The sequence below is a fragment of the Podarcis raffonei genome, chromosome 3 (genome assembly GCF_027172205.1).
Source record: "Podarcis raffonei isolate rPodRaf1 chromosome 3, rPodRaf1.pri, whole genome shotgun sequence".
In the NCBI taxonomy this organism is placed as follows: domain Eukaryota; kingdom Metazoa; phylum Chordata; class Lepidosauria; order Squamata; family Lacertidae; genus Podarcis; species Podarcis raffonei.
Genome location: NC_070604.1, coordinates 69,447,407 through 69,471,876, shown reverse-complemented (window position 1 = coordinate 69,471,876; position 24,470 = coordinate 69,447,407). Strand labels below are relative to the sequence as shown.

The 24,470-nt window shown below is 41.7% G+C and overlaps 1 protein-coding gene across 5 annotated transcripts in view; it reads left to right on the top strand.

Moving 5' to 3' along the window:
- Positions 1–758: 758 nt before the first annotated feature.
- IPCEF1 (interaction protein for cytohesin exchange factors 1) overlaps positions 759–24,470 on the top strand; it is a 40,023-nt gene continuing 16,311 nt past the window's right edge. For 2 of the 5 annotated variants that reach the window (XM_053382221.1, XM_053382220.1), the window contains exons 1-4: positions 759–835; positions 14,343–14,392; positions 18,401–18,437; positions 18,974–19,143. In XM_053382221.1, coding sequence (XP_053238196.1) covers positions 14,369–14,392; positions 18,401–18,437; positions 18,974–19,143 — 231 coding nt within the window. In that variant the 5' untranslated portion in view covers positions 759–835; positions 14,343–14,368. Of the gene's footprint in view, positions 836–14,342; positions 14,393–17,862; positions 17,957–18,003; positions 18,191–18,400; positions 18,438–18,501; positions 18,618–18,973; positions 19,144–24,470 lie in introns of those variants that run through there. The other 3 variants (XM_053382224.1, XM_053382223.1, XM_053382222.1) reach the window with 3 other exon arrangements.

The following is a 24,470-nucleotide window of genomic DNA, read 5'->3' as shown; positions in this document are numbered from 1 at the left end:
CAAAGTGCTGTGCGAACCACACACTAGCTTAGTTTGCTTTCCGGTTGTGACACCTGTCATGATAGTTGGATGTCATGTGTGGATGATATTGACAGGTGACAGGAAGCTTGTAAGTACATACAATAGCTGGATGGTGTGGAGAAGGAGAAGAGTGCAAGAGATGCAATGTAAGATGTTGGACAAGACTTGTTTCAGCTTAAAATGTGCACAGACAGAAGTTCTTGCCAATTGATGGCGAGTGGGGCAGAGGTCCCAATCCAAATTCACGTGAACTTGAAAAAGCAGCCCTAATTTTAGTGGTGCAGAATAGCAGTGTTCTTCAACCTTGAACCCCCCAGATGTTGCTGGACTACAACTCCCATCATCCCCAGATGGTTCCACCAATGGTCAGGTTGAAGTACACTGACATAGAGGATAAAGGAGGAGTTAAAAGAGATAGCTCTGGGTTGCATCATTAAATACAACTGCTTTTCCTGTGTGTCCACAGCTATGTTAGCCTGTACAGTGAACATGACAACGCAACTCACACGCTCAATATGTTTCTTGGCTACGTAGGTTAAGAATTAGGGAACCTGACTGCTTCTGCTTAATCTTGACTGAGCAAAATTATTATGCCCCCTCTCTTCAGCTCCAAAAACAGTTTGGTCTCGACTGGAAATTGTTATGCCACCCAGCTTATTCTCTTTGGTTTCCCTGCTCATGACTTTTCCACCAGTTTCCTCTTGAGTAATCTTTCATTGCAACCAATTTGAGTAAGAAGAGTTTCCTGTCTCCTCTGAGAAGGTAGAGAAAGTGGCAGCGCTGGAGGGGGGTCTCTTGAATTCCTGACTCCTGGGTATGTGCAACTTGCTCCTCTAAATTTTCAGTGAAATGCTATTCTGGTATTTACCTCCTGTGTGATATAGTAGGCTAAGAGTTACGATGCATTCACAATAATGTTGCTTTTATTTTTCAAAGATCAGTACTGCTTCCTCTTTTCCTTTGGTTAGACAATGCATGCGACTGATTGAAGGAGTGCAAAGCCCAGACAAAATTAAGCAGTTTAAATCAACGAGGTTTTACAAAAAAAGAGAGGTGAGATTTACAGTGCAATCATATATGATCAGAATTAAGTCCCATTATTTTCAGTGTGACTTATTCCTAGGCAAGTGTGGAGTGGTTAGAATGTTTGACTAGGATCTGGGACAGCAGGGTTAAAACCCGCACTTAGCCGTGAAGCTCATTGGGTGACCTTGGGCCAGTCACTCACTCTCTGCCTAACCTTCCTCACAGGGATGTTGTGAAGATGAATTGGGGACGGGGAGAACTCTGTGCCCGACCTTGAGCTCCTTGGAGGAAAGGTGGGGTATAAATGTAATAACTAATAAGAATAATTCTGGATCACAGCACACATATTGAAATTAAGGTAGAAAGTGCCGGTGTTTGATTAAAATGTTCCTGTTGTGTTCAGTTATCTATAAATTGGGAAACAGTGTACACGTTAGGCATAATCCCTATATATCCTGTATCTAATATGTCACTTCTTAGCAAATGCTGCATTTTGATACTGCATTTCTCCCCAAGTTAGCTTTTGAGAAAAAGAATGACCCAGCTGTGTTTTAAGTTGTCAATGTGTACACAGCCTCTCCTTGCAGAGCTTAATCCATTTCCCCACCAGAGAAATAGCTGTATTAGCCTCTTGCAGCACTAAAATAAAATAAAAGCAATGAAAGGCCTTATGGCACCTTAAAGGGTAGCAAATTTGGCACAAGCTTTTGTAGGCTGCAGTCCACTTCATCAGATTCATCCAGTGTTATCCTGACTTGCAGGCTATATATACATGGTTTGGGGCAGGGGATTGTGAACAACGCAGTCAGAAGGAAAGGAAATGCAGAAAAGAACAGATTATGATAATTACGCATGTAACAATGACTGTTTGTGGGATAAAACCCAGCTGTGTTGATAAAACAGGAACCCTAGCACTGGTGAGCAAGTTAACACATGTTGCAAAATTTTGTGTGTGTGTTCATTCAATGCACAAGTGTATCTGAGTGTCTCCTTTTAGAAGTAGTGCTGAATGATAACTAGATCCTATGTTTGCAGAAGTGGGTTTATTACGTTTCCAAACGGCTGACCACTTAACTTTGCCATTGTTGCAGTTGAGGAAAGAGAAATCCCGGGGGCACTGAATTTTATTTTCTTTGGATGACAGACAGAGAATCTATAGTACCTTTGTAATATTTGTTTTATTTGCAAATATACAGACAAAGGCTGTGTTTGCCCATAACACTAAGCCATGGTTTATTTAACCACAATTGATTCAACAAGCCATGGCTTGTCTTACAGACAAACAAACAACCCCCACCAAAGCTTGTTTAGGTTTTCATCTCCTCTTTCCTTGTGCCTTGGCAGGTATCTGGGGCAAAGTCTCCAAAAGAACCATAGTTAAGCAAGGCTAATGAGTTTAGACATAATGCCAAACCATAGTTAAAACAAGCCACAGTTCATAAGCCAACAACAGATCATGGTTTCACTTAGTGTTTTTTGCCAGAAACCCAGCGGCGTAGGAAGGGGGGGCAGAGGGGGCGGGCCGCCCCGGGTGCCACTGTGGGAGGGGTGACAAGATGGCCCTGCCTCCCCCCATTTGTAGAGCGGCTGAGGGCACGTGCAGTCCGTATGGGTGCCACTCGCATGGCGTCCATATGGGCTGCCGCTCTCGCACGCCGTCCTTACGGGATGCTGCTTGCGTAGCAGCCTGTACAGTTGCCGCGCAAGTGGCATCCCGTACAGACTGCTCATGTGCAGCATCCCATACAGTTGCCGCACATGCGCAGTCCATAGGGGATGCCGCTCGCATTTGTGGCATTCCGTACGGAGTGCGCATGTGCAGGATGCCGCACATGTGCAATCCATACAGGTTGTGCCACCCCGGGTGCTGGAGAGGGTTCCTCCACCACTGTAGAAACTCCCCCACCCCCATAGTTAGTCTCCTGGTCTGGCTTCTGACATTCTGACAAACTAAGCTTTGCCAAAGCAAAACATGGTTTAGTGCTATTGGTAAACTAGATGAGACCATCTAAAAAGCAAACAAGTATTCTTATAGCAGATCTTCGGAAAACACCAGGCTGCATTGTCAGTTCCTTCCATCTAACTCTGGGTGGAACTTTCAATTCTGTAGTCTCTTACTTAAAAAACAAACAGCCACCTACTGCTTTTCCTGATGCCAGTCCGCCATTATCTGGAGACCTGTCACTTTCTCCTGGCTCCAGGGCACTTATCTTGACTATTCATAATGCTTAGGAGAGTCCAGGTGACCAAATCCCAACCATTAACTCCCACTGAGGAAACATTAACTTACCATCCTGAACTATTAATCAGCAGTCGGCCCGATAAAAAGAACAACCCAGCAGCAGCAGGAACACCTGCTTGTCACCTCTACAGAGGTTTTAAAAAGGGCATTCATAAACTGGGCACTGTGCATAGACCAATCACCCATAGTAAATGGGCGTTAGTGCACAGAAGGCTCCTCATTCAGTAATTCACCTGCATGCTGCTAATATTTTCTACTGGCTATAAGGCACAGAGGAGTCTGGAGAAAAAGGGAGCACAAAACTGCAGAGCAGGATCATCAACCCAGGACAATCGTCATGTTAAGTTTGATGTCTGTTCTATAACACTCTTGTGCCCTTTTATCCCCTCCCCTGGAAACAACTGCTTCAGAGTAGTGAGATATCCCCAGGCTGGCAGGCACACTGTCTTGCCCCCATGACAGAGGGGGCCCGGGACTGCGCAACATCACAGTGGCATGTCTGTGCTATGTGTTGTGCAGATGCCTCGCAGCATGCGCGTGTGACACAAGCACACCGTGCGGCATACGTGCACCACCAATTTGAACTTGGGGCCCCCCTGCCCCTTCACTGAAAATTTGTGGGTGCCTGGGCCCCCATGGCTGCAGTTAAATGCATGCTAAACAAATTCCAGGATGATTTTCAGGGCAGATGTTTGCCGTGAGCGAATAATGTAGGCTAAATATTTGTCTGCTTGCAATAGGTGATCATGCAGGGTGGTGAAATGGATTCACTTGTGATGGTTTAAGCAAATGCCATATTGCCTTGTGCACAGGGCAGCACGTAACGGCTTTTCATTGTGATACTGCGCTTGTGCAATGAACAGGATGCTTCTTGTGGACGTTTCTTAAAGTAGTAGGACTTCTTTGGCTACTTCCTGTGCAATGTTATTGCTTCTGTTTTGTTCCTTCGTGACTTGGGGGTAGTTTCTGTGCAGAGCTCTCTCTCTTCTTATTCCAGGGAGATCTTGCCAGATAATCACTTTGTGGTGCAACTAGAACCTCTCATTTTGTTCCATCTATTCAAGAAGGCCTTTCTGTCCCAAGAACACTGTATTTCCCTAACACTCAGATCACAGCATGCCATTTTTACCCAAGATTACCTTGTGTTTCAGAGTGCCGTCTAGAATGTGGATGCGTAACATTTCTAGAACCTATTGGATAGTACCTGGGTGTCACTGTTAAATTACATTTGTCCCCTCTCCCATGCTAATGTCACATTGCCACCATAACACTAGTGGGGTTTTTTGTGCAAATATTAGGAAATGCACAGTGCCAACTGGTCTTCAGGCTAAGTTTGATGAATCCCTTTGTCAGTTTCACTCCCAATAGCAAATTCTGTTATTTATTTGAATAATTTATTCATGATTTCCTATTCATATTTTTTTTTAACGACACACAAGACAATATTATACCAAATCACAGCATATAAAACAAGGGTACCTACTTCTAAAAACAATATCCAATACAGTTCTGCTGCTTCATAAAATTGGCAATAGACACAGCTTAGGATGGTCCCTGTGGAAAGACCGGTCTTGGTAATGTCTTCAGTAGGCATTGAAACCACAATCAGGTTGACCGGCACTTCCTTTGAGAATAAAGTGTAGGTTGAATTTATTCTGTGAAACTATTTTTTTCTTTCCATTGAAAAAGTAGTTGTAGGAGACAGTTCAAAATCTGACTTTAGATTCTTTATTAAAGGCCATACTGCAACACATTTACAGTGATGAACTTGCCAAGAATATAGGAATATATATGGAATGACTAAGGAACATCTATTGCACCCAGTGCTTTTCCCCCCTAGGGGGACGCAGGGGGACACATAGTCCTAAACATTTTGTGAATCTTTGTACTTTTGTCCATTTACTGTATTCCCCCCCCCCGATTTAAACTTGAGTCAAAATGAGAGTTCCCCTAAACATTTTTTAAGAAAAGAAGCACTGATTGCACCTATACTGACAATGCTGGCTTTTGCAGTTTGACGTGCTAGAAAAAGGTGCAGAAGACCAAGATATAGCAGTTTTCACAACTGCATGTGTAGAATGTGGGCATTGTCACAGTGCAGTCTCTCACAAGCTGCCATCTGGGGCACAGCCATTGTTGAAGAAACCTCCCAAATGTGTCACTGGTGTTACTTTAATACTGAAGAAGATCTGTGTGAAAGGCAGAAATGTTGCATTTTACCCACAATGTCACATGGACATGCATTTCTGAATCCCAACGAGTTCCAGAAAATATAGGCCCAATTTGTTATGTTAGATTTATTTATTTTTTTGTTTAAGCTAAACTGAAAGTTAACTTTGCACCAGGTCTCTTTTTTTATATATAAAATATTTATTAAAGTTTTACAAAATGAAAAAAGAAAAAGAAAAATACAAATAAAAAACAGTTCCATCTTTCCATTACATTCTTTCATTTACTTAATTTCCGGACCTCCTCTAACCTCCCTTTTTGTATTCCAGTTTAATTTGTCAGTTTAGCAAATCCTTCCCCTCTTTGCTTATCCTAATCTTTAATCTTAAAATAATGTAACATTGGATTTTTACTTATTAATAGTCCATTTTTTCATACTCCTTATAGCATTATAGCTAAAAACCACATAACTTTTCATCCAACATCATTCTAACATTCATTAATTTTACAATATTTCCGTAAGTAGTCTTTAAATTTCTTCCAATCTTCTTCCACCGACTCTTCTCCCTGGTCTCGGATTCTGCCGGTCATTTCTGCCAATTCCATGTAGTCCATCACCTTCATCTGCCATTCTTCCAGGGTGGGTAGATCTTGAGTCTTCCAATACTTTGCAATAAGTATTCTTGCTGCTGTCGTAGCATACATAAAGAAAGTTCTATCCTTCTTTGGCACCAATTGGCCGACAATGCCCAGGAGAAAGGCCTCTGGTTTCTTCAGGAAGGTATATTTAAATACCTTTTTCATTTCATTATATATCATCTCCCAGAAGACCTTAATCCTTGGGCACGTCCACCAAAGGTGAAAGAATGTACCTTCTGTTTCTTTACATTTCCAACATTTGTTATCGGGCAAATGATAAATTTTTGCCAGCTTAACTGGGGTCATGTACCACCTGTATATCATTTTCATAATATTCTCTCTTAAGGCATTGCATGCTGTAAACTTCATACCTGTGGTCCATAACTGTTCCCAGTCAGCAAACATAATATTATTTCCAACATCTTGTGCCCACTTAATCATAACAGATTTCACCGTTTCATCCTGAGTATTCCATTTCAACAGCAAGGTATACATTTTTGACAAAATCTTAGTTTTGGGTTCTAACAGTTCTGTTTCCAATTTTGATATTTCCACCTGGAATCCAATTTTTTTGTCCTGATTATATGCCTCCATTATTTGATAATAATGAAGCCAATCTCGCACGTTATTCTTTAGTTTTTCATAACTCTGCAATTTCAATTTGTCTCCTGCTTGTTCCAAAATTTCCCAATATTTCGGCCATTTGGCCTCCATATTGAGTTTTTTCAAGGCCTTTGCTTCCATTGGTGATAACCACCTTGGGGTTTTGTTTTCAAATAAATCTTTATATCTTATCCAGACATTAAATAATGCTTTCCTGACAATATGATTTTTAAATGCTTTATGTGCTTTGACCTTATCATACCACAAATATGCATGCCAACCAAATACATTGTTAAAACCTTCCAAATCCAAAATGTCTGTATTCTCAAGGAGTAGCCATTCTTTCAACTTTGCACCAGGTCTCTGTGGTATTTCTTCCAATCTGATGTGCCCTCGTATGGTAGGAGCTGGGATGGTTCGTGCCATAGCATACTGTTTCGTGTATTTAATGCATTGTGTAATGTATTGCACTGCAATCAATGAGAGAATCTTCTTCTGACATGCCCCAGGGGTCTCTCACCCCTCTGAAAGCAATAGTTCATTATCAAGTGGGAAAATGCTGGCTCTTGCCACATGAGGGCGTGCTCAACTGAAACATCCACCACAACAGAATTATGCACCAGACTAATTTCTCAGTGATTTTTCCCATATTAGAAAGCAACATGAGAATTGTATCTTGATGAATGCGCCTCTCGGTGTGTGAAATATTGATAATTACAGAAATAGAGCACACAGGACTGCAAGGAAACAAAGAAATGTAGATAAAAAATTACTTGATCTGGGTGAATTGTAGGATCAGCACACATGTTGAAAATAATTTAGAAGCAAAGACTAGGCATACTTAGGTTTTTCAGGGTCTCTAAGAAAGTCTCTCTTTCTGAGTGTGTGTTTAAAGGTTGCACTTGGATTTCACAGCCTGGCATTTTCAATAAAATCCTAAATATATGTATTTGGGGGTGGGAGAGCTGCTTTTCTGACTATGTACACACCCACACCCATCCACACCCACCCACAATTCATTAATCTTCAAACCTTGCTGACAAGTCATTCCCACCATAAGGGTCTCTGCAGCTGTCCATGCAATTCAGAGAAGGCTGTGATAATTTAACTGCAATTCATACTGCCATTTATTTATTTCAAGCTGTACATTTCCAGAAATGCAGCTCTATATATAGCTAGACTGTGACGATGTGTTCTGTGACAGCCCCAGCTTTCAGTCCTTAGAGCTGCAGTCATTAGCCCTTTCTGCATGACTCTCAGGTTTATAAAGAATCTGCCAGAGTGATGAGGGAGCAGAATTGCAGGTTCTGCCTACACTGACCTACACACATTCATTTGGAAGGTCAGAGAATCTGTGCATGCCAGATTCTCTTTGCTTGATTGGAAACCCTGCTTTAATTGGGTTCCCGATTGCAGGGAGAGAAGCTCTTACCATGATCCCACTCTTCCCCACCCAAGTGCTGCTCCATGCACATTAATTCTTCATCCAAATGTTATCTGAAAAACCCTGTAGAGCTGAAAGTTTGGCAGCAGCTTCTGAATTTTCCATGGGAGCAAGGGGGTAGGGGGTGAGGGAAAGTGAGGAGCATTTCTGGTGTCAGATATTTGGATGTTGCTGTGACTTACCTCAAATCTGACTGTTTAGAGAGGCAACTCACATCACAGCCCCATCAATAACAGCTGTAAAGTTATGCAAAATTAGCAGTTACATCAACAATTTATACAAGCGTCTTGTTGTTGACATCCGACTCAAAAGACAATGGAGTGTGTTAGTAGCACTGATGTGACCTCCCTGGGGCTCAAGCCTGGGCAGTGTGTATAGAGGTCCTGGGTGTCACTGAAATTCTACTCAAAATGACCCAGAGTAGATTCCAATGCATAGTTAGCAGAGCACAAATGTAAAACACATTGCAGGATTCCCCCAAAATAGACCAGAGGCAATTGGATTTCATCCAGCAGAACTTTACTGCTACTGAAGGGAAATGAGCATAATGGCCACAAATCCAATACATTCAGGATTGGCACAGTCCATAAGAAATCCAGTTGCTGCAGACTTAACTTAAACTTACAATAGCTTATAATAAGTCTAAACCTTAACACTATCTATGTACCACACCAGAAGGAAAAGAGATAGAGAGAGAATGTGTGAAACCCAGGCTCCTTCTGGCCCTGCTAATTTATAGTCAGCATAATCTTGACAGAAAGAGATAACAGAACCAGTTCAAACTAGCTGTACTCAGCTTTCTTTCACAGAGAGAAGCTTCCAGAAGCTTCCAGAACCCTTTTGAATTAATTAGAATGGGAAAGATCTCTACACATCAGATCAATACTTTCTGTACAGTGGTACCTGAGGTTACATACGCTTCAGAAATATTACCTCGGGTTAAGAACTTTGCTTCAGGATGAGAACAGAAATCGTGCTCCGGCAGTGCGGCGGCAGCGGAAGGCCCCTTTAGCTAAAGTGGTGCTTCAGGATAATAACAGTTTCAGGTTAAGAACAGACCTCCAGAACGAATTAAGTTCTTAACCCAAGGTACCACTGTACTAAGAAATGCAAACTGACACTGTGTTGCGCAGACAACAAGACCTCCCTCAGCCTCGCTGAAGTGGTTCAAAGGAAAGCAGGGCATTGGCACAAGCTTGGCTGCAGGAGTTGCTGGAAGGAGTTGTACAAGGAGCCATCCAACCATCTTAAGGACACCACGCTGGATTTTTGAAGGGTTTACTCCCTAGTCTTTTCTTCTCCTGAAGATATCCTGCAAGGCAGCGGAGGTTTAGGACCAGTGTTTTCTTTCTCCTAGAAGAGCTACCTTGCCAGGTTGACGTGCCCCATCTACCCCTCACTTCCCTCTACAGCACTTACAGAAACTCTCTTCTTGACCATTGGACCCATTCTTGGTCTCATCTGCTTAATATGCCAGAGCCTATCTTTGCATGCAGGGAAAGCCCCTAACTGACGAAGAGTTTGAGCCCCATTGGCTACCCTCATCTGGTTTAGCCTGCCAGTCAAAGTCATTTCCTGGGGTATGGCTGCTCTCACATGTGACAGCTTCTAGGAACAACAGGTGAGAGCCAAGTGCAAGGGTGGGGACCAAAGGTGGACAAACTACCCCAGAAGGAGCACAATGTGTCCTCTATGAACATAGGTGCCCCCCAATCAATACAAATCTGAGGTTCTGCTCCCCCCCCCAACACACCATACATTCTTTACATAATGTGTGTGGCTATACTTCAACGCCCAATCTTCTTAGCATAGCATTGACTTACCTCTCTCAAGAACCTGTATATCCAGCTGCATCCTTTAAAATTTGATAACCAACTATTTTACCAATAGTAAGGGTTTTTGTTTGTTTGTTCACCATAGTTCCCCAGACTCTCATTTTTTTCTTCATATGTTGTAGCCCATTTAGTTATGCTATTTTTGTTTTTGTTATACTGTTTCATTGTTTTCTGCTTAATGTTTGATGTTCCTTTATAATTTGCATGATGAAAAAAGGTGTTTCCTATCTGCTTGTTTACATTTGGAATATAATTTCTGAACAGCATTGGCTTTTCTTTTCTTTTATAGGATCCCTCCTCATTTTCATTTCCTCCCTTGCAGCTACTTTTAGAAACATCTGCCTTATTTTTAGTTTCCAATAGCTGAAGGCAACAATGTGAGCATTTTGGTCTATTGTTTTAGAGTGTTTGTTGTTCTTTAGCTTATTAAAAGCAAAATGCATATTAAGAATAGCACATCTCAGTTCACAAATTCTAACAGACTTATAGGCACTTCTGTCTGGTGTGCCACAGTCCTTTTTTATTGTTGAGGTGTTTGTGTATAGAAAGAAATCCCTCAAGAACAAATTATTTTAAAAATGTACTCAACATATTTTAACTCCACCCTTCAATGCAAGTATTTCCAGACTTTTAGTTGGCATGCATGAAAATGTGATGGGTGTATTCAAAGTACATGGGTTGGAGCCAGTCTTAAGTCACAGAGAAGACCCATTGAAACCAATAGAACTTCTTAGTCATGACTAACTTGAAGTCCCAGAGGGTCTCCTGTAATCCTGGTTTCAGAGGGTCTCCTGTAATCATGACTAAGTCTGCTTCTAACTCACTGTTTATCGTTCCCTATATGTTAACTTCAAGCTTCTGAAATCCAGCCTTGCTCAAAGTGTTCAAACTGGCCAGAAATAAGTTCTATGCTAATATAGCCATATTCATGGTGGAGAATGCCTTAGTTATAGCTAGAGGGGCCACTTTCTTAAGAGAGACAACACCATCCTGAGAGGTGGCAAGCTCTAACTGATCAATGGAAGGGATAAATTCAATTATTACAACAGTTTCTAAAAATTTTAAAACCTTCTTCTTCTTCTTCTTCTTCTTCTTCTTCTTCTTCTTCTTCTTCTTCTTCTTCTTTGTGCCAAAGCCATTACAAAAGATAAACTACACAAAATAAAATATATTACACAGTTAAAAAATTATTAAAACCAGACATACTGTCAGATAAGAGTTTGCTCCCTTGAAGAATGTAGTTTATCATCCCCACACTTTTTTGTCCTTAAAATTGCTGCTCTGAAGGCAAAACAGGCACTTTTTCAGAGTGGGATGGGAACCTGTCCCATAATAAAAAGTTAATTGAATACCCAATTGATCTCCCTACTGGGAGATATAAATATTGAAACAAGGCTGCTCTTAAGTCCTCACATCATTTATTAAAGATCAGCAGGAGATCAATACTAAACATGTTGGGTGATATCCAACAGTCCACCCACTGAAAGCAACAAACTTCCCTAACTTCAGTCAATAGATTAAATGGGTCTGCTCTGAGTATGGCATAGTTGGATATCACTGTGTCTTTGCGAGATCATTTCACCTTTAAGAAAAAAAGGAAACTTAGAGAAGCAGCCTCCATGTCAGAACACAAATCCCAATGACAAATAAGAACAAAAACAAATGTTTAATGAATAATAGGAACAACCCAAAACTATAGTGCATCAATGGATGATATTTATTCTCTCTCTCTCTCTCTCACTCACTCACTCACACACACACACACACACACTTACTTTTACTGGGAAGTTAAGTGGGACATGAATCTGGTAAATGTGTTCCAGACAGCAACTTCTAATTTGGGGAAACTGCTTTGCAGAACAAACTCCTAGAGGAATCATAGAATCTTAGAGTTGGAAGGGACCATGAGGATCATCTGGCCCATCAGATCACCCCATTGCTGTTTCTCGAGACAAGATAGGGCAAATTGCATGAATGTATGTTAGCAAAGCAGAGAAACTGTTGTTTCTTTTATAACAGCTTGAACTATTTTTGCTTTTTGGGAAGAACAAAAAAGAGGGACTCTGAACTGAATGGCTAGTGAAGCCTAATGCTTTTTCATTACTCATCCAGAACAGAATGAATATGTCTTAATTACTTAACAATACTTGGAAAATGTACAGTGTTTTAGAGGAGGTGTGGGTAGACTTTAGGCTTGTCTTTTACTTAAGCCCCAAGAGGTACACCAACCAGAGTCAGATGCTCAAACATTGACTCAGAGGCATGGACATGTACTAATTAGAATTAAGGAACGGGGGTGTAATTGGCACTAAGGAAATGGTTTCATCAGTGCAAGCATTTATGCTTGCCAGGTGGACCATTTGCCCCTCCCCTCACTCACTGGTTGAGGGATTCTCTTGATCAGTGCCATTTTTCCAGAAAAAGAGGTGCCGGAACTCACCATAAACACCTCCCTTGTTCTCTTATAATGGCAATGGCACCCACCTGAGAGATGCTGGAACTGAGTTCCAGTGAGTTCTGGCTGAAAAAAGCCCTGCTCTTGATCCTCCTAAGCAGATGGGGAGAGGAGGTGTCAGGAACGTGGCCCCCCCAGAGCGCAGGGGATGAGTTAGACTCAGAGACTGAACTAAATGAACGAGGGTCCGATTCTGCAGATGAGAACTGGCTGTCAGAATCAAGAAAGGGCAGTTCAGCCCCCATTTCTGGAGAAGACTCTATTAGCTCCCAAGGAGAGGAAGAGTTGGAATGCAGCCAGAGCATTGCTAGGCAATCAGCAGATAAGCAGAGGTCCGAGTCTGGGTTGAGTGGGAGCAAGGAGGAGGGGAAAGGTCAACCTCTCAGTCCCTGATTCAGGCGTCTGGATAAAATCAGAAGGCAATGGAAGGGCAAGAGGGGAAAGGTGGGAGTCTGGTGTCCTTCCTGCTGTGGGAGGAGCGAAATTCAGACTGACCAACAAACGTAAAAGTGAGCAGGCAAGATCCAGGCTCTGGATGTGTCTTTTTGTAAATAAACGTACATAAACTTGCCGGGATGTCAGCAGAACATCCCATAGGAAGAACAGGATTTTCCATAATTTCAGACAAGCGAACTTCAATGCTGATCAGCTATAAAACATACACACACACATGTAGGCAAGATAGATAGCTACTCTAGAAAATTGTTACATTTTGCATCTCATGCATGTTTCTCAAGTCTTCAGCCTGATTAGTCACTACCATAAAGTGGGCCAGGAGTTTTTCCAAATCATCTTATGGGAAGAATTTATTTTCAGAGTTCCCAAGATATGTTTGGAGAATATCTTGTGGAGGATCAGAAATTCTGAAAAAAATCAAATCATTTCTATAATTACCTAAATATGGATCGGAGAGCTTAATTTTAATCCCCCACTTCTGAACATTTTTGGACATAAGCTGTCTAACTGCGTGTCAACTCAGAACAGTTTGTGAGCATTTTAAAGCTGTAAAGCTAAGGAGAGCATTTTTTATGGCATGAACTGGTGAAAGAACCCTGGAGTGAAACAGCGGTTGTTGTGTTCTCACCTGCCATTCCCAGTTTTTAGCTTCTTGTTTTTCTCTTTAAATTACTGTTCCGAGCTATCTACTTGTCTCCATATTTTTATATACTGTAGTTATATGTATGCTTGTATGGCTCTGTTTATATGCTGGTTACTTTAGGAAACTTGTTTATGCACAGAATAGATATATAATACTATGTGTATAATGGTACGATTTAATGTCTACAATGATGCATGTAATATGTGAGAATTATTTGTATTTTTAGCAGAAGTGCACAGGGATCTCGCTTCTCACTGAGCCTCACGAATGAGACAGGAATTAGAAAAAACCAGTGCAGATTAGCTTGACGTAGAGCTTTTCAGAAAACCTCACCCCCAAATGGGCTCTCCATTCTTATCACCAAAATAGTGGTTTTGAGGAGTGTAGGGGACTTCAAACCCCTGGCTACAGAGATACCTATAGTAGTGGAATCTACTGGCTGTGCCACTGGGGCTGACAGATTGCGGACACTGTTGTAAGGGCGTTGTGATGCAGGGATGTATCCTGAGGTGTATTTTTATTGTTGCAAGTTCATTGGTTCCCTCTGCTTGTGGGCAGCCTGTTGGTATCATTGCCAACACAGTCCACCAATCTGGGGCCTTGGTGGTGCTTCCCAGTGTGCTGGAGAAATGTCTGCCATTTGCATGCAATTTACTGTGCTGTGTGTTTCCCTCTCCTCTCCTCTACATCAAGTAGTGATTTATCTCCACTACACAGTCAGTGTTGTAGGATTGTTTGGTGAAAAATATTTTTTTTCTACAGTTAATGTTATTTAAAATGTAATTATTATGTATCATTTTCTTTTCCAGCTTCCCCATCAATTTCGGTTTTGTGTATGGCCGCTGATGGAAAAGTCCCTGTAAGTATATAATGTCACTGTTAATGGAGAACAAGTGATACTATCCATTTTGGGAAAACAATTACTTGCAGAATACATCGAGGGGTATAAGGCCTTATGGCCCATTGATTCACCTGGAACACATTCAAAAAAATATGTCTCGTCAGAAAGAGGGGAAAGGGCAACACAGATTTGCATAAAAGTTGCACACCCAAAGTTTTATGTATATGTGCAGATTTATAACTAATTGAAATAGCAATATATTGCATCTCATCATCACATGAAAGACTGACCAAATGACTTGTTCTCATGAGCAGCCTGCTATTAATGGGCAATGTTAAGGCTCTTGCCCTCATATTGTAAGGTTCTCTATCTCAAAGTCTACTTGGACCTTCAAATAGAGGATTCTCCAAGGACAGTTCTTCAGATAGAAGGCTCTGTAAAGTAAGACACATGAACATCCTAACAATATGAAATCTGCCCCCACAACAAGGTGTTGTGTCAGGTACATAAAACATATATCCAGAAGAAGGAATGTTTCATATGTGATGCCTTGTGTTTCCTCTTGTAAAAGCCCTGCCTGCATCTCAGAAATCCAGCACCTCAGGAAGAATCCTGGGCTGGAACCTTTCTCCTCAAGATGCTACTTTTCTGTGTACAAGGAACCTGTGTAAAAATCAAAACATGTGACATCTCACTTCTATCTACTATATAGATCAGTTCTTTATTTGTAATCTTGTAACAAGAAGTAGCTTGCTGATTTCTCTGCAACATTTTCTTGGGTCAAATTTTGTTGGTGAAGAACTTATTGAGAGAACTTCACATAGGTGGGGATTGGAGATCTGAAATTTACAGGCACACACAATGTTGGTCATACTTTTAAGGAGATTGGATATTTGTTCTGTTATGGTTATGAACAAATGTCATGCTGCAACTTAAACAATGTTTAAATCAAATGTTCCAGTAGGGACAATCCATGTTTGGAGCTTAATTCCTGGTTTGTACTTTCTGAATTCTATTATGGAATTGTGTATGTGTGTGTGTGTGTGTGTCTCCCCTCTTTTCCCAAAGTTTATTTAATGAAACAAATGGAACATGCAGCACAATGTTGCAATGTGGAGTTACACTATTCAGGATCCCTGCCCGTTTTCCTTTTTGTCACACAACACTAAGCTGTTTGTGGGCGGTTTTAACCCTCAGTATTTTTCTAAGATTTTGATACTTCTGCAAACCCTGGGATTCCTTCCAAGCCTTGTGCATGGGTGAAGCCATTTGGACTGCATGCACAGCCAGAACATTGGAAATAGAAAAAAATGTGCTATGCTAGCTTATCCCAGGGCTAACCACTAGTATATTTGTACAGGGCGGCTACTAGTTTGTTTTGAAATTGGAAAAAAGAACCATTTCCTGCCATGATGTTGCAAAATTAAGCCCTGTGGATGAGTTAAACCTATGATGAAACTGTAGGATGTTTACTCACCACCAGCATGATAATGATGTAGCATTGTCATTTCAGCATAGATTTTGTGACATCACATTTCCCCCTGTCACACAAACCTGCAGTCCTAAACTCACTTATTCAATGAACTCAATAGTGATGAATAAGATTGTACGGCTAGGTCCACAACTCGGTCAAGCCTGAAGGATTCTGATTTAAGTTGATTGTAGAGCTGGTTCTAACTACCCATATTTTTCCATCTTGATTAGAGACCTTGATTCTGCTCCTATCGATATCTGAAATACAGGTGTGTGAGGAGGGGTCTGCTTTGGGCAGGGCCTTTTCCATAGTGGCACCAAAATTCTTGAATTCCCTTCTGGGAAAGTTCATTCAATCTCTTTCATTCTGGCTGTTTGGTACAAGTTCAGATAACTTATAGGGCTTTTCTATGGGTCTAAATTTTCTTGTTTTTTGTTATGTTTCCTCTTGTTGGATTTTTAACTTGGTTGTCAGTTCATTGGTTGATTCACTTGGGAAGGGCAGTAGTTCAGTGACAGGGTAACTGCATTATGTGCAGAAGGTTCCATTTCTATTGTTTTCTGTTAACCTAACATAAGTAAGAGGTTGAGTACCAAGACCCTGAGATGATGATAACCAGGTCAGCTGGTCCGACCTTTTAAAATAAGTAGCTAGGCCAGACCTTACTGGAACCTCTGTATCCTACCCCTGAACAATCCTCAGGATGTGGCTGGGTGCAGTTTGGATAGGTCCTGAGCTAGTCACAAGACAACATGTGCCAAAGTTACTTATGTGAACCGGACATTAGGGTGAACATGTTTATTGTGAGGTGAGGCCTCACTTCAGTGGAACCTGAAGAGCAGCAGAGAACTACTGGTTCTGAGGGGCAGAAGAAATTAACAGGCTTCAGCCCCTATTTTGCCTGACCAATACCTTCCTCATTTTTGCCTTGGATGTTTTATTTTGCCCCTTCTTTTCACAAGGACTTTATAGGGGACCCAAAGCTTTGCAGACATTGCCTTCTGAAATATGAAGGCAGGAATACAGGTGAACATGTGTCACACATCAGATGCCAGGTTTCCTGTGTGAAACAGCCGTCGCTGGTCAAGTTCTCCTTTCATAGCTGCTGTTTCCATGAGAGGCAATTCTTAACGTTCAGCTGTGAGTCATCAGGCACTAAGTCACTGGCTGGTATGTGTGTATATGTGACTCGAGCCTTAAATCTCCTTGAATTCAGCAGGATTAAAGAAGATAAAGATAAAGATAAGATAAAGATAAAGAGATAAAGATAAAGATAAAGAGATAAAGATAAAGATAAAGAGATAAAGATAAAGATAAAGATAAAGATAAAGAGATAAAGATAAAGATAAAGATAAAGATAAAGATAAAGATAAAGATAAATTTATTGTCATTGTCCATATATACACAGTATACACAACAACGAAAATCAAACACCCACCCAAAGACCGGGTTCACATACACATTTGCACGTATCTCCAACATTCTCATCCTATTCAGACATAATCTATAAAACATAACATAATCCAGAATATAACATAACCTATTTAAAGGCATAACATAACCTAAAACCTATCTCATTCCTTCCTACTTCCTGCTTGCTATTTCTTGCAACTGGCCCTAAGATCATTATTTAGTGCAATCAGAGCTCTTGGATAGAAACTATTCAGAAGGCGTGTGGTTCGTGTTTTCATTGTCCTATATCTTCTGCCCGAAGGCAACAGTTCAAAGAAGTTGTGAGCAGGATGGGTGGGATCTCTCAGGATATTGTGTGACTTCTTCAAAGTGCGAGACGTGAAGATCTCATCCAGGGTTGGTAGTTGGAGCCCAATAACATTCTGGGCAATTTTAATTATTCTCTGTAAAGCTTTTTTATCCGTTTCAGAGCTGCTCCCATACCACGATAATACACTATAGGTTAAGACACTCTCAATGGTACTGTGATAATAGGACAGAAGTAGGTGCTGAGATAGATTCAGTCCCCTGAGCATTCTCAGGAAATACAACCTCCCCTCCCTTAAATTGGCTAAGTTGTGAACTGAACTAGCGTACCCTCCTTTGATCCTCTGGCTCTTTGCAAACTCGTTCTATTGTGGTGACCGCAGTGTGCAGTGAGGATAGCGATTGTTGTACCGATGTTCACTGTGCCCTTTGAGTGCTGGAGAGCTTGTCTAGCAGCTGATACAGGGCACTGAAGCTTCAGCTGAAGATTTTTGTTTCTGGTTTGAGCTACCCCTACACACCATAGCTGTCTGCGGGTGTGAAACAGGAAGCTTTAGTTGCAGAGGCACAAAAGTGCTGTACTTGCTCTCATGGAGCTTCACAATTAATCAATTTTAATTACAGTATTTTATGCTTCAACTACTTGCTTCCCCATTAGCTCTCTGTGTGTGTTTGTTTGAAAGATTCCATTCTGTGCTGGGACTGTCTGCTACCACCTCCTCCTCCTCCTCTTCTTCTTCCTCCTCCTCCTCCAGAGTCCCCCTCCCTTTTTGAAAAATATTGCAACACCATCTGAAATTTCCTCTTTTCTTTCCTTCCTGCATTTCTTGCAGGTTCCTTTGCGTCAGAAGACAAGGAAGAAAAATCAAGGTAACGAGGTCTTCCTTTTGTTCCTGCTTTTGTTTAGTGTTAAAATTTTGCTCACGCGAGGAGGACGGTTTTTGTTGTATTGTTTGTTTGGTGTTGAGCACGCTGTTATTCTGCTTAGTTTTTACATTGATTCAGTGGGGAAGATAATGACACACTCTTCATTTGGACTAAGCTGTTTCGGTATGTCAAAGCTCTGTGTGTGTGAGAGAGAGAGAGAGAACTGTTCTGCTTAATTCATTGCTAGTCTGTACTGACTGTCATGAAAATATAATTTTCTAACGTATCAGTTTGGAAGGGTATTTTAACTGTTGTATATATTTATGATCACACACGCACACATGGAAAACATCCAGTAATGGATTTAAATCTGCATTCTGTTTCACTGGCACAATGTTCTCTATCATTATGGATTCCTAAAGCTTCATTTTGACTAATTTATCTTTGCTAATTGTCCATTCAGAAATAATTCTGGGTTGTATTTCAAAAGAAAATGCTGGCATGCATGTTTAAAGGTGGCACTTTGTTTTTTCGCACAGGAATTTGTACAATGAGCCGTCGAAGGATATCATGCAAGGACTTGGGGCTTGCTGATTGCCAGGGATGGCTATACAAGAAGAAAGAGAAAGGGGGCTTTATTGGCAACAAATGGAAAAAGTTCTGGTGTGTCCTGAAGTGTTCGTCATTATACTGGTACAGCAATCAAGTGGTAAGCATGCTAACCTCTTAGTTTCTCCAGGTAAATTAAGGGAAGATTCAGCGTTCCTAAGCCATTTTATCATGTGTAATTCAAGAATCTGTAAGTTTAGTGTGATTAGACAATCACAGGAAGGGAATAAGTTATTTTAATTTTCACTTCATTGTTTGGAACAAAGCCCTCCTGTTTTGAAACATGTTAGCTGGACAGAGTGGTTGTGGATAAACAGGTTGCTTGAGAGAAGTTTGGGGCCCATAGTAAGATAAGTGGGCACTTTCCTTTGCTTTTTACCTAGATGGCAGTTAATTTCCCCATACTCCAAGCTTCATCCATGTTTCTGATTCAACAGGAGGAACCTTTGAGCAAGAAGGATTCTAGTGCAGCTTTGTAGGAGCCATTGTGTAACTGCCCTTGCAATTTCTAGCTAATGTTGCTAGCTATTCTGGACTTCTGGAACAGGTGTAGATTTTAGGCAGTTGCTCCAAGATGGCCTCTGTCAAAGGTTAGAGTCCAAGCTTCTCTCTAGTGTTCTGGGGGGTGCAGTGTGGTGAGTGGGAGAGAGAGTTGTGGGTGATAAAGCAACAAGGGCAACCCAGTTGGAGCACACATGGGTAATGCAGAATGAGTTCAAATGAACAACAAGGTTCCACATGTTGATTGGCAGTGTGGAAGAACTCCACTTACCTGTGAGTGAGCCCTGTTGATTTCTTGTGGATTTGCTTTGGAGTGGACATGGTTATAATTTCAGCCTTGCTGCTCTGTTCCTATTGCATCTGTGCTGTACCGTCTAGCAGAACATTACTGACTGGCATAGGGCACCATCCTATGCATGCTCACTCACTAAGTCCTACTGAGTTTACTTCTAGCTTCATGGGTGTAGTATTGCAGCCCAAAGGGCCCTAGATCAGCACGACGGACTACCAGGTCACAACCATTGTGACCTGTTTGCAAAGCACTTTGTAGATAAAATCGCTCTGACTTGAACACTTCATTGGTTATTAAATCCATATCAGGAGTGTCCTTGGCTTCCGTTCTTCAAGGTTGCTTGGATAAGCTTCAGTTGTTGTTAGTATGTGGAGTCGTGGGAGCTCTCTATCTACTACATATGTGTGTTTGATCCTTACTATTTGTACTTAATAACATGTAGCCAAAGGAGACGGGTCAGATTAGTCCACAATGTGCTATTTTATTGAAAGAGGGCATTATTCCTGTCCCTCAAAAGAAGCTATAAGAAGGTTTTATTAGACTGGCCTCCATTTTGGGTGGGAAGTGTGGCTGAACTTGTAGTATAGTGGAACAGCTCCAGTTGCTCTTGGATGAAACAGGGTATGGAGATCAGTTTCAGTCTGTGGATTTTAATCTCATTGGGGGACTGTAATAGGTTTAGTGGACTTTGATGGGACAGCATCAACCAGCAGCTTCTGATTTTTTTTAAAAAGTATCTTTTTGGACTTCAATTAGGAGTTGGGAATGGCTCTACTCCTGTCTTATAATAAGGTACCAAAAGATGGACCTAGGGCAATGCTGCCCTACCCAAAAGGAATTGCCTGTTTCTTGGTAGGATACAACAAAATGTGATTTAACCTCCTGGTGGCTGATGGTCTTTCATTTTACTGTGGTCTTAGTTGTTTTTAATTGCTGTTTCCAGTTGTTTAAGTTTTTGTTATAAACTGTCCTGGAAGTCCTACTGATAGGCAGGACAGAAGTGGGTTAAATAAATTAACTAAACAAATTAAATCACAAACTCACGTTCAATCTAGATAAGTCTGGGGAAATCAATGGAAGGTCCAGTTGGCATTGGAGAATGTGAGTTGCTTGTAATGGTTGGGGGTCACGTCACACCCTCCCTTAAGGACAGAGTGCACAGTTTGAATGAGCTCATCACCCCAACATTGCTCTTGGCAGCTTCTGCATCTAAGAGTATCCAACAGGCTCAGCATCCCCTCCAGTTCCAAATTAGAAAGGAAAGTTCGGACTGATGTTTTTGGCAGTGGGCAACTGAGATACTCATACAATGGGTGCCCACCCTCCAGACGAGCCTGTTGTTCCCTCCAGTTCTGGAGGAAACAATTGGGACTTACTGTATTGACAACAGATGTGCAAGGCACCATGAATGCCTCAGATGCACACTCCTAAAGCTCCAGTCGCCTCTCCCATCTTCAAATGTTTGGAGCTGGAGATCAGATTGCCCTTGATCTCCCACAGAGGTTCAGCAAGAAGTAGGTTGGGGTCTAAGGCTTCAAACCTTTCTAGGAGTAAGTCCCTTTGTACACAGTGGAACTTTCTTCCAAGTGAAGAGCAGGGGTTTTGCAGTGAAGAGGATCCTGGCAGCCACATCTGTGGGCTCCAGATTTTCTCAGATCAACAAATGGAGCCATGCTGTTTACTTATTTATAAAAATGTATAATATCATAAAATATGATAGAAGTTTAACATAATAAAAATCTCTGATTTATGTAAAAACCATACACACAATAGCATTTCCTTTAAAAAGCTAAAAACAGAACAAAACTGTGCAGTGTACAAAATACAGAATTGACTGTTAATTTTTCAATCTCTATTTTGTCCAGGAAAGCATATAAGTTTTTAAGAGGCTGCTGTCTCTGCCTCCTGAATTTCCCAAGGGAAGGCATTCCAATGAGTGGGTACCATTACCAAGGGCCTACTGCTGCATTAACAGCGGGGGATGAACACCTCCCCACATATCACCTGTCCACAAGATATGCTGCTTATAAAATGATAAGTAAAAAAGTGTGTATCTGAGAAAAAGAAAACCCTGTAAACCGAGACATGTGACACTTAAGGAATAAGCCACGTACAGAGAATCCCCTTGTCTCCCACCTTATAATTACACTGTGGAAAAGAGTGAATTTCTTCCTTCAGCTGGCTGACCTCAAGCCCTCTAAAGCTGGTACAAAGCAAAGACTTGGAACATAAACAACATTCTGAGCCCATGAATATCCCTTGTGTACAAGAGGCATACATTTACAAAGTGTGACTAGGCAAATGTTTTGCTGCACACTGCCTGAGGACCCCAGAATTTGACTCAGCCCAGAGCATCCTTGCATCAAGGAAGAGATTTCCCATACCCCACTTTGGAGCTCTGATTTGGGCTTCCCTTCCAGAATAGATGTTGGGCCTGTCATTTTGCTGACAAAAAAAGTTTCTTTTGTGTGGAGCCCTGCAGGCTGGAGTTTGGTCCAGCAGGGAGCTGAAAGGGGATGGGAGCCATTGTTGTGCATGGTGTGTGTGTGTGCTTATTTCTTTTGAGCCACTATCACTTTCTGATCAAACAAGTTTTTCAGGGTGGTTAATGGCTGGCAAACCTCCAAAACCTCTTTCACTAGTGGACTAAGGAAATGAGAAGATAATAACATGGGCATTGATAGTCCTTTCATATTAGCCAAATGTAACGACCTCTGTGTTCATAAATAGCATGGATACAGAACATGTGGCTTTCCAGATGTTTTTTAACTGCAACTCCCATCATCCCTGCCTATTGGCCATGCTGGCTGGGACTCATGGAACTGGAGTCTAACAACATTTGGAAGGCACCTGGTTCCACACTGCTGAGTTATGGTGTGCAGCCAAGTATCAGAAGCTGGGGGTGGGCAGTGGAAGGTTATCACTTTTTAAGCCTTGCTTTTCAGTAAACTCTCACTCCAGCAGGCCACTTGTCTTCAGCCCTCTTGAAACGACTGTTTTCATCCTTGGTTTAAAAGTTCAAAAGCTTCCTCTGCAGACAGAGGTTCCTTAGCGTCACTCAACATCTGCTGTTTTCTGTGCTTTTAGGGAAGTCGAGGTTACCGTTTTGTAAGGGTCCTGGGGAAAACCCCTTTCCCCTTCACCTACAGATGGCGCAGCTCAGATTCTAAGCAGACATTTTAGTTTTCAGAGGCAAAGCATCTGTGCGTGGGCAGAAACTCTGCTCAAATAAACGGTGGTCATCTTGCTTGCCTGGAATACTCGTACTTCTTTGCAATGGGTTGTATATTTATGAAGTGCGAATTCTGTTTCAGCCAAAAAAACTTGAGCTGCCCTGATGCAAGGAACCGTAACATAGCAACAACAGGCTGGTGCAGTGTGTCTCGTAGTCCATCAGTGAGCTTTGAGAGAATATAAGGATGTTAGCGTTTGAAATGAATTCTGCCTATATTTGGACCCCTCAAACAATTACCCAAACACATGGGGGCTACTTCTTCATTGGCATGTTGATCAAAAACGATGGGTGTGGGACAGGCAGGGAGAAAACTAGGGAGGACTGGTTTATTTATTTTTTTAACCCAAATCTGTTTAAATAAAACATGAAGAAGGGGTGCTAATGCAAGGGTGGGAAACTACAGACCTGGAGGCCAGATGCAGCACTACAGAGTTGTCTCCTTAGCTTTTGGGACTCTCTTCAGAATATGCCCCTTCAGAAGCCCCTATCCCTTATCTGTGCACAGTGCCCTTGCCTGACTGGAATGTGTCCTTGAACTGAGATCCTGCTTCTTGCTTACCTGGTTTGTTTGCCTAAAACCACTAACCTGTTGCCCCACCTTCCCTTTGCTTTCAGCTAGTACCTTGCCCCTGGAAGGTGCACATGATGAAATGTGCTCATTAGGCCGTAAAAGGTTCCCCACTCCGATTTGCCTTGGTAGGAGGTGCTTCTGCCTGCACAAGTCAGAGCACCCCATTTCCCCACCCACTGCAGTCCTCCATGCCACATCCCATCATGTTCTGGAAGACCCACCAGACCTCAGGAGCATCTTTTCACGGGGAAGGGGGGAAATCAGTGAAATGTTGGATTCCTGGAGTTGCATGATCAAAAGCACTTTCCACTAATGCAATATCACATTGGATGCAGCCTGGAGAGAGCTAATTAAATGAAGTTTCCCATTTTGAAATTTATACTTCTGAGCACACCTGGCTGGGATGTTCTCTTGAAATCTCATAATGCCTCTTGCTTGTTTGGATGGAGGAGAGAGTGTGAAGAAACCATCCTACCCGAGATGAGTCCATTGGGTTTTTTGCAGCTGTTCAGAATCCAGAGTGTGGTTGCTAATGAGATAAAATTTACTGCAGTCCAATGCAAATGGATGACTTGGTTGGTAAACATCTGAGCATGGGACTGCAGCAAAAGCCCTGAATTTTTGTTCCACCATGCACTACTGCCACCTGCTTCTCCACATGTATGCCCAAGAAAGGTAGAAATTGCTCTTCTTATCTACTGTGCTTTACAATTTAGATCTCAAGTTATTAGAAATTATTTCTGTAGTCTGAAAAGCTTTCTGAAATCCAGTTAATTTCCAATGTCTAATTTCAATAAATTATGTAGCATACTTTAATATTGCCGGCTT